The following is a 10555-nucleotide window of genomic DNA, read 5'->3' on the forward strand; positions in this document are numbered from 1 at the left end:
GATGGTCTGTGAAAAATCCACACCCCTGAGTGACATAGGTCTGCTGGCCTAATCCCCAGTGTAGACAAAACAAGGACAATAGAAGAATGCTTTCATCGACCTAGCTACTGTTGCTCAGAAAAGTGGTGTTCCTACACTGACAGAAAACCTGTCCACCACTGTATGCTGTGTCTACCCTATAGGGTTATGACAGCATATCCCTAGGGTATAGTCCCTGGAGAGTAGACATATCCTGAATTACTGCATGCCAAGGAAACCAGGCCAGCACAAAATCAGCCTGAGAGATACTGTATCACTAGTACTGTAGATAAATCACCTTGGGCAGAAAAAGGCCCTTGCAGCCTGGCAGGAGTTGCTAGTACCTGTCCATTCCGACATTCGGCCACACCCCCAACCCAGAAAACCAGCAGATCTCATTTCTAGGGACTAAGCAGCTGACAATCCAAAGGCAAAAAAAAAAAACAAAAAAAACAAAAAAAACCACACACACACCCCCCCCCCCAAAGACAGAGCAGAAATAGCATACAAGAAAGCAGAGTCATTTGGCTTCTCGCACGTGCACATCCCCATCAAGAAAATTGTTAAACTCAAGCACTTTAACTGGCTAGTAGAAGCACGTAAGAACCTCTCCTGCCTATATGTACAGCAGTGATCTCCATTCTGAATCTGATAAAGTTCCTCCTCAACCCACTGAACTCAAATCTACTCCAGCCTTGTGCCCATTTGAGGCCAAAGATAACTTTCATTGTAGAGAAGATGTCTGAGCGCATGAGATTTCTAAAAGAAACAATAGTAATAGACACTTAACTATAGTAGATCTTCAGCTCAACAAACATTAATCTTTTCTCCACTTTGAAGGCTTTTAAAGCAGGCATTTAAAACACAAGTGTGTGAGAACTGTCTATTCATGAAAAAATATTGTTTCTCTGACCTGCCAAAATATGACACACGACATAATTTATGAGACTTACAAAGAGAAGTATTTCAAATGAAAAAAAAAAAAGAGAAACACTTGTTTAATTTCATTGAAATCCACTGCATGAGGTCTTTTCAGAGAAAGGAAAAATTAAAAATATTTTGCTAAACACTATTGTCTGTCTTCCTTAAATACGGTCAGCAGGTATGCATGCACGAGTAAGATGGTGAAGTAAGTCAGCCAATCATTATGCTGAAGAAAGTGATGTTTTTTGTTATGGGAACCATCGCAACAAAAATCAGAATTGGTTTGCAAATATCGGCACATCCTTATACTGCAAAAAAATCAGACTTGTATGACAAGTGAACAGGTAATGCAAGAGAATGCTTGAATTTCTATGGCGCATTGCTAATTTACCTGGTAATTGCACTTAGCTTTTCCTCTCAAAGCTCACATTTCAGTCCAGCTAGTTACCCAAATTGAAACATTAGATGGATTATCCTTTAGTCAGTCTATACCTAGACATACAATTAAGTCTGCTAGTCTGTGAACAGATGATACACAACAGATAGGCTTAACAGCACTAGTTTGTCTTTGTTGTTTTAGTACAAAGTTGAGGGCTCTAACAAAATAATGTTTAGGAAAAGCCACACTGCATTTGGCTATATGTAGTGTAGCTAGAATGTCATAAATAAGAATAGCAGTTTTCAACACAGTCAATCCGTATTCAAGATATAATGATAAATAACTGCCATACATAAACTTCTACGTATACAGAACTTTTTCAGTTACAATAATCATAAATATAATAATAGTGGTGTGGGGGGGAGGATCTACATTATCTGTGGATTGTTTTATGCATGGCTCCATAAAACCTAATGCTATTTTAATAATTAACAGTGGACATTGCACTTAGGCCATTACAAGTGATACACCGGTTGTAGTCATATGGCTGTGGTTCACAAACAGACACAAAAGAGCTCAGTACAACCATTAGAGAAAAAAAGCTGTAACTAATTTTGAAAGGCATGTAGCTACTGGCAAGGAGAAACAATGACTGCTGAAATTTTAAGAAACAAAATTGAATCTTTTCTCATCTGTGCTCTTGTTAACAATCATCGTTTAAGCCTGAGAACACAGCCTACAATGAGAATTCTTTCCACTTCCCCATTTGTTCTTAATTTTTCATTTTAAACAGAAAAAAAAATCTTGAAATCCCACTAAGATGTGCAAATGCTATAAAGGACAAGTTATCTAAAGACATAAACAGAGCTGTGTGAAAAGATTCTCCTCTGGCAGCAAGATCAGTGAAAATAAAATCATTTTTTGTAATCACATCCTGGTTTATGTCTAAATGAAAGCCAAGCCTTTGCACAAACTACCACAGTGACATTTTGAAGTGTTCATGGTGAAAAAGCTGTGGTTCCCAGGGAATAATTACAAAATTATGCACTGTAGCAAATTTCTGAACTTAAAAAAAATCTATTTTCATACCTGAATATTCAAACACTAATATTCTGCAATACAAGTGGGAGAAAAAAAATCCTACTTGCCCAAAGTAGAGCTGCAGCCACTCACAAACCACTCATTTTACCAGAGTTTGAAGCAATACTACTTACTTTTATAATAAACTAGCTCTGAAAAAGGTAATTGGCCTATTAAAATGTGTGTTTTCTCACTTTCTTCCCTTCTTACATACTGTATTTTGCTTTTCTACCTGCTGTCAGTCTGTTGTCTGTGAGCGTTCTTGTATGCCAGAAGCTAAGATTTTTGGAGGGCTGTTTAGATCTGTTCTATGTAGCTTTATGTGACAAAGCTCTAACTAATACTGGAATGTTTTTAATAATTGGATCCTTTCTACCCACCAAATGCTTTATAAAGTGACTGCCTGTTCTGAATCAAAACACAAAGGGTTTCATAATGAGAGGCTTAAGAAGCGCTGGGTAAACAGGAATAGGTAGTTTTACGTTAATAATGTGGAATAAAAAAAACATTTACGCAATTAATGCAGAGCCAGATATCATCTGAAACGTTTGGGTGAACAAGTCCGATGAAGGCAGCACTCTCTTCTGCGTGGAATGCAGGGAGAATTGCTCGACTCAGGCTAAACAGTCACCCGTGGAGTGCTACTAACATCAACCATGCAAGAATCCAGCTCTCTCCAGGGCAGGTGCTGTTGCATGTCCTCCAAGCAGGGGAGCGGGAGGAGGAGGAGTCCTACTCAAGGATGCAGCTGCCAACGCTCACGGGCTCCATCCTGCAGTGTTAGACAAGATGCAGCTGGAGCAAGATCCCAGCTGCCTGGCACTGGTCTGATGGCCGATCCAGTGAAGGGAAACAGCTTTACACTGCACCTCTCTCCTGCTCCTACCCCGGTGGGAGAGGGAACGTCGCCCCCAAAAAAGAGGGCAAAAGGCCAGGCCGGGAGGTTGCTAAAGACGAGGTCCCTGCCCGTTTCTCTATCCCCCCGGGGGGGAGGGTTATATAAGGCCGGGAACGTGCAACAAGCGCACCTAGTTGCTCTGACACAGGCGCCACGGGCAGGTTGCGCGCAGCGATCGCATCCTACTGGGTAGCCGGAGCAAAGGCTGCCGCTGCCTCTGGCGCAAAGTCCGCCACAAACGCCGCGCTCCGGCGCGGTGCCACCCCGGGCCGCTCTTCTAACACGAGAGAGGCGCAGCGCAGCCAGCCGGTCCCGGAGCCGAGCGGCGGCGCGCAAGGGGCTGCAGCCTGCGCTGCGCTGCGCAGTCCCACGGGCACCCCCTGCGCTGCGCCTCAGTGGCACCAGCTGCCCCTGGGCCAGCCCCCGGCAGGGCCCTGCGCTCCCGCCTGCCCTTGCCAAGGCGCCCACTTACCCCTCGGCTCTGAGCGGGCGCGGGTCCCCCAGCCCAGCCTGGCAGCCACCCCGAGCCGACACACGCAGGGAAACCCAGCCACCGCGAGCCGGGCGCCGCCGCTCCGCCCCCGCTGGGCTGGCATTGGTGAACGGCCCGGCGCCCGCCCCCCTAGGCTGAGGGGGCTGCGCCGGGAGGGCCCCGCCCTGGCTCCCGTCGGGTGTGAGGTAATGAATTAGCGCGCCCGGAGCCGCTGCCTTAAATGGCTGGTTGCAGGCCGGAGTGCCCGGCCGCCGCGCCTGTTATTTATACCCTCGCGCGCCGCTGCGGCGCCCGGCGGCAGGTGCCCGGGCAGGTAGGGGGCAGGCAGCGAGCAAGGGGGCCAATCACAGCGCCCAGGGACGGCGGTGCTATTGCGGGAAGGCTGGAGCTCGGAGCCTGGCTGCGCTTTGCGTCCTAGCCCTCACTGCACGGGCGCCCCCTGGGAACAAGCCTAGCTGCTCCTGCCACCCCCCGTCCCATCTGTCCGTGCAGAGGGGGCCACGTCGCCCTGGGGCCGGCCGAGTCTTGGTCCCGCTCTCCCAAATGCCACGGCCTCGCCGGACCCTGGTTAGTTGCTGCTGCTCAGACCAGCGCCTTGGAAATCTGACCCTGGACGCTCCCAGAACCCCAGCACCACAAAAACCGGGACCTGGCCGAGTTTGGCCACAAATGCAGAAATGGTACCGTCAATATCGAGAACAAGCGTTGCTTCTACTATTTCCTCTGAAAATCACCCGATACACACACACACACAAACACAGAGAGCACATTTTGGTACCTGGAAGGTGAGGAACGTATCATTAAGGGCTAATCTGGAGTTTGTGCCATGGGGTCACGATTTTTAAGATGCAGCAGAAGCAGTTAAACACATTTAAGCAGTGGAAGTTATGAGACTAGGGCCAAAAATTGGCAGGATCCAGGTTCCACATCCTGGATTTTGTGGAGGGTGATACTGCTGTACTAGGACGCAGCAGGGGGTGCCTTCACTTGTTTTTTCTTTTTGATGATACAGTTTAAGGACTTTGGTCCAAAATTTGGCAGGATCCAGGTAGATCTAGCCTCTACCTCTCTTCCTCATATTATGGGCACAGGGAACCTAGTATCAGAGGTACTAGCCAGGGGTAAAGAGAGGTCATATCAAAGGTGTGGTTAAACAACAAAGTTACTCATGGAGGAGCATCCTGGAGCTGGAGCCCTTAAATGCAAAGGCAAGAAAAGAGGCAAGTATAGAGCAAGTCTACATAAGGATACTCCGCCATATGGTCTCTATAGTCTATAGAAATGCCATTGAATAGCAGAGAGATGTGATATGGGCAACATACAGCATCCTAGAAATCACCACTTGAAGGAGGTGTTCTCTTAATGCTTAATAAAATCCCAGAAGACTATGCACCGCTGATCAAAGTTCTCTTCCCTACCAGGCAGGTTGGCTGATAATTTCTCCAAGAGGGCATGGTAGTTCCTTTGATAGACAGGTGACCAGACTCTTGGACAGGCAGGAGTTGAAGTAAGGTGTTGGGGCGGGGGAGGGTTAGAACAGCTCTCTCTTCTCCACCAAAATCTGGTTTGGGTAAGCAGTGCTGCCTCGCAGCTCCAGCTCCCCCTCAGCTAGTACTGTGCGAGCTCCCCCTCCTGTTTCAATCCGCTTTAACCACTGGGTGTAGATTGCTAGAACTGGGAGATAAAATGAGCCAGTAAATCCTCATTCTGCTCTAAAAAGTTTTCCCCCACTTTTTAGAAGACTGAAAGTGGAACCTCAGGTCTAATAAAAGGGAGGTCATGATTCTTAGTAATGCTGAGAACCTGCTTTGAGAAAGGTTACAGGAAGGGAAAGTACTGCTATAGCAGTCAAGCAGTAATTCTCTAGATCTGTGCCAGATCAAGACCCTATTAGCTTCAAGCCAGTCTCCCTCCTTTCAGTTTATATACTGGATTGACTTGGGGGTTGATCCTATCCCTATTCCCAGTCTGGTGTTCTGGTAAATTATATTTCTCGAATAGGACTTTCCACAGCATGCAGAGATCCATGGCCTCAGCTTCTAGGACCAACCATATATGTGTAGTGCTTGGGACAGATTAAGCCCTGGCATAAATTAATGCCAGGTATGAATTTGATCCAGCCTATATACTTGAACCCACATTAAGAATCCACTTTCTTTCATCTTATCACAGTTGAGTAGTTCCTTGTCCTTGAAACCTTTTAAAACAAAAATAAGCTTACTCTTTGACCATACTTTGAAAACTCCCACCCACAAATATGAAGGATACTAGGAGTTGCCATGCAAGGTAACCTCCCTTCTTTCACAAAGCAAATTTTAAGATTATGTGCTATTGAAGGGTGTGCCACCAGCCAGTTTTTAACTGAGGAAGATAGGTGAGTCATCAATAGGAGTGTGATCAAGGGTACCTCAAGGCAAACATGTTCTACCAGTCTAATCCTAGCTAGCCTCCACTCCTCTCTCAGCCATCTAGCCAGATAGGTAACCCTCAAGGGACAGAAACCTTACAATAATATTAATAATAAAATAGATAGGAGAGGGTTAAGGCTCTATTCTCCTTCTTTAACCCAAATTTGCTAATCTGGACACTGATCTTCTTCCCCCTCCAAAAAAAACAGAAAATTCCAGAAAATCCGTTTCAAGGGATATCTCAAAGTTTGCTGCAATAAGTGATGTAATCATGACATCGTTTCCACACTAAACGGATTAAATCCTCCCATCCTTGAAGCCAGAAGATTAGACTATCTTTCTAAATCTAGAACTGTCAAAGGAAGCAGTTATATTTATTATTTAGTCCTTTAGGTTTAGAATATAAGAAGGCTGCTATCCTAGGCTTTATGTGCCTTTGACATTTCTTAAAAGACTCCAATCAAAGCATAAAGAGAAATCCAGCAGCAAACTCATGTATCATTATTATGGTTTCCTGCAGCACCCATAAAGTTAGCATCCAAATATGTTCCAGCTAAATTATATCTACATGGTGTTCCCCCCTCCCTGCATAAGGTAAGAAGAACTCTTCCCTATTCAGGGAAGAATGTATTTAGTTAGTTTCATGCTAATTCTGGTGGAAATGCTTTGTCAAACGGGGATCTTGCAGTAAGCCCTGAAAGCGGTCAGACTCTAGATTAGTCTGATCCCCTCTAGAAGTTTACTCTGTAGCCAAAATTCCATGACCAAAAATCTTTATCTCCATCTCTCACCAGCTTCAGCCTGGGCTTTGTAAAATGCATTTTCCCGGAGGAGCACAGCTGAGTTTATAGGCCACAGATGTAGCTGGATGATGAATGTTTTCTCTGATACATCATTCATTGGCTCTTGCACAAATCAAGATACCTGAATGTGATGGTTCATTGGTCTGACCTAGTATTTTAAAATCTATTTTCCTCTTCTAAATAATCTTTGGAAATATACATGGAATAGGTAGGGAAATTTATAGCGAAGATCACCTGAGTATTTCTATTCCAAAAGGAAATTTTCCGCTGCTTATAACTTTCTTCAAGTTTTACCTTTACAGCTAAAATTTGTGACGCATGAGTCAGGGAGCAAATGTTTTTGTGTAAGTTCCATCAAAATGGTTGAGACATTTTAAATCACAGAGGAAGTGAAAAACAAATACGTAGTTCTGCTAAGAAAATGTATTGCAATCAGTTTCTGAAAACTTCTAGCACCTGTGGCAATGGTGATAAAAACTTGGAAATGATCAGAAACAGTCCCCAGGGTTCATGCCTTTTTCACTGATCTGGTGAAAACTGAATATGTTGTGGCCAAGTTGTAAGGGTTTTTAAACATGAACTCTGGACTATGTTAAATGGTAACGCTAACCGTTTGCAATACACATGCACAGACACGTAAATTGAATGGGAATTCCTATTGAATAGGGTCTGAGGATTCCAGTAGATGTCCATGCATAACAAAATGGAATCCAATTGCAGTTTTCGTAAGCAGGGGGATTTGGAGTATCAAAAGTACTTCATATTGGGACTGGAACGTCCATTGTCTTTGTACAGCAGCCAGCACAAGGAGGCCCTGCTCATAATTGGAACCTCAGTAGCACTGCCATACAAATAAGTCATTAATTAATAATAATTAAGGTACATATGGGGGAGGTGAAGCTGTGAAGAAGTCCTGCCTTTTTCTATATGGTATAGAAAAAGTACTTTTGTGGATCTGGACCTAAATCTCTCTATGCCTCAGTTTTGCATCTGTAATATGAGGATGATAATCCTCCCTTATCTCCCATTGGTCTGGTTGGATGAGGATATATTCATCAATGTTGGTGAGGCGCTCAGATACTACCCTGATGGATACTACAGAAAAGCCTATAGAGAAAAATTTCTCATTCAGAGGAGAACTTGGATGTTGTGCAGAATACAAGACCAGCCACTGAATAATGAGAATAAAAATAAATATTGAACAGCTGCCTCATTCACTGAGCATTGTTCATCTTGTGCTCTGAATATGGCAGGCATCCTTTGTGTAAAAAATAACATGGTTATGTAATTAAACATTGTAGGTGCAATTTCAAAAGCACCTACTGAATTAGGAGCACATGTCTTTCCATGGGATTTGTACAAGTCACTTGGGCATTTTGAAAATCAGACCTTGTATCATATTTCACAAAGGTTAATAGTTAAGTTTGCACAAGGCTACTTTAACTTAATAATTTTCTGATTTCTGAGTGCTTCACTTTGCAACCTTAAGGATCTTTTCATGCAGCTTTTTGGTAGTGAATTGGATCTGATTCATTACACACACTCATAAGTATACCCTCATGTTATGGTCTAATTCCCCACTCTGAACCTTAGCATCCAAAAGATGGGGTATCAGCATGAATTCCTCTAAGCTTAATTACCAGCTTAGAACCTGTAGCACTGCCACCAACCAGGAATTCCAGTGCCTGGTACACTTTGGTCCCCCCAAGACCTTGCCTGGGGAACCCCAAGACCCAGACCCTCTGGATCTTACCACAAGGAAAGTAAACCCTTTCCCCCACTGTTGCCTCTTCCAGGCTTCCCCTCCGTGGGTTACCCTGGGAGATCACTGTGATTCAAACTCCTTGAATCTTAAAACAGAGAGGAAAATGCACCTTCCCCCCTCCTTCTCTCTTCCCCTCCCAGATTCTCCCTGAGAGAGACAGTAATCCTAACACAGAGAGAAATTAGCCTCTCTCTCCCCCTTCCCTCCTTTCTCCCCAACAATTCCCTGGTGGATCCGGATCCAGTCCCCTGGGGTCTTACCAGAATAAAAAAACAATAAGGTTCTTAAGAAAAGCTTTTAATTAAAGAAAGAAAAAACAATAAAAATTATCTTTGTAAATTTAAGATGGAATATGTTACAGAGTCTTTCAGATATAGACACTGGGAATACCCTCCCAGCCTAAGTATACAAGTACAAATTAAAATCCTTTCAGCAAAATATAACTTTGAACTCCTTCCAGCCAAATACACATTTGCAAATAAAGAAAACAAACATAAGCCTAACTCGCTTTATCACCTAGTATTTACTATTTTGAATTTATAAGAACCTGTATCAGGGAGATTGGAGAGAAACCTGGTTGCACATCTAGTCACTCTCAGAACCCAGAGAGAACAACCACCAAAAACTAACAGCACACACACAAACTTCCCTCCCTCAAGATTTGAAAGTATCCTGTCCCCTGATTGGTCCTCTGGTCAGGTGACAGCCAGGCTCACTGGACTTGTTAACCCTTTACAGGCAAAAGAGACATGAAGTACTTCTGCTCTGTTAACTCTTAACTATCTGTTTATGACACCTCACCTTTTAGTTTACTTTGAGTTTATGTTTTGCAGGTATCAAACGACCATCAGCTAGAGAGAAACAAGACATAAATGTCTTTTCCCCTGCAGTCCTATTCCTGGAAAGAGAAATAGCAGCCTTTGAATTTGCCATGCCAATAGAAAACTGCAAGGGGAGAGTGAACATCAGTGTAATTCCCCCTGGCCAGAACTTAGGCATCAGCTGTATTAGGACAATAGACTGAATCTGGACAAATATGTGGGGTATTCATATGCAAATGAGCACACCAAGCTTCCCACAGCATTTGCCATAGTGGAGAGATTCATTCAGTAACCTTGTTCCAGCAGTGACCTATATGTGATGCTTCAAAGGAAAAAAGAAAATAATTGGTGGAAAAAAGAAAATAATTGCACTTCCCCAAATATACCAGGATTTCTCATAGAGGAAAAAAGTGTCTTTCTGGCACACTGTGAGCAATTAGCTACTATACCCTGAAGCATGAGAAGAGTGGGTCACTGTGATTACTGCCTTTTAATTCAACATCTTAGCCTACAATAATCTGTTTTTATGATGCATACAAAAAGTGTTCTTTCCAATCCCACTAATTTCTTTGTCTCAAATGTCACTGATTTTCCTTGGCACTGGATTCCACAGATGTTCCTATATGCTGCGTAAATTAGTATCCTTTCAATATTACGTTTAGTAGCAGACAATTGTTATTAAGTGCTCCTTGTTCTCATGAGATGGGATAAAGTGGATGGAAGTACTTTTATGGAGTACTTTTAAACTAAATCATTCATTGTTTTGTGAGCGGCTATCTCGTCACATCTTAAAAAGGAAAAAAGTAAGATATCCCACGACCACCTCCAGAACTCTTAGCTAAGCTGTTCTGTACCTTTGGCTACTTTTCAGTGTTATTTTTGAGGTAAAACAAATAGAGCTTTGTTAGGTCTCATCCCTTCAGCATGAATGTACACTGATACAGCAAGTGGTCTTATTGTAGTTGA

The 10555-nt window shown here is 43.5% G+C and overlaps 1 protein-coding gene across 3 annotated transcripts in view; it reads right to left on the reverse strand.

Annotated features, from left to right (window-relative positions):
• Positions 1-3863, reverse strand: part of TPPP (tubulin polymerization promoting protein) — a 126777-nt gene extending 122914 nt beyond the window's left edge. The window contains exons 1-3 of one of the 3 annotated variants that reach the window (XM_050938266.1): positions 3772-3863; positions 2915-3173; positions 1334-1434 (exon numbers count right to left, since the gene is read on the reverse strand). Coding sequence is in view for 1 of the 3 variants with exons in the window: in XM_050938264.1 (XP_050794221.1) it covers positions 2915-2940 (26 nt within the window). In the remaining 2 variants the exon portion in view is untranslated. The remainder of the gene's footprint in view (positions 1-1333; positions 1435-2914; positions 3174-3771) is intronic. The other 2 variants (XM_050938264.1, XM_050938265.1) reach the window with 2 other exon arrangements.
• Between the last annotated feature and the right edge of the window lie 6692 nt (positions 3864-10555).

This window comes from Gopherus flavomarginatus, chromosome 2, assembly GCF_025201925.1.
Source record: "Gopherus flavomarginatus isolate rGopFla2 chromosome 2, rGopFla2.mat.asm, whole genome shotgun sequence".
Classification (NCBI taxonomy): domain Eukaryota; kingdom Metazoa; phylum Chordata; order Testudines; family Testudinidae; genus Gopherus; species Gopherus flavomarginatus.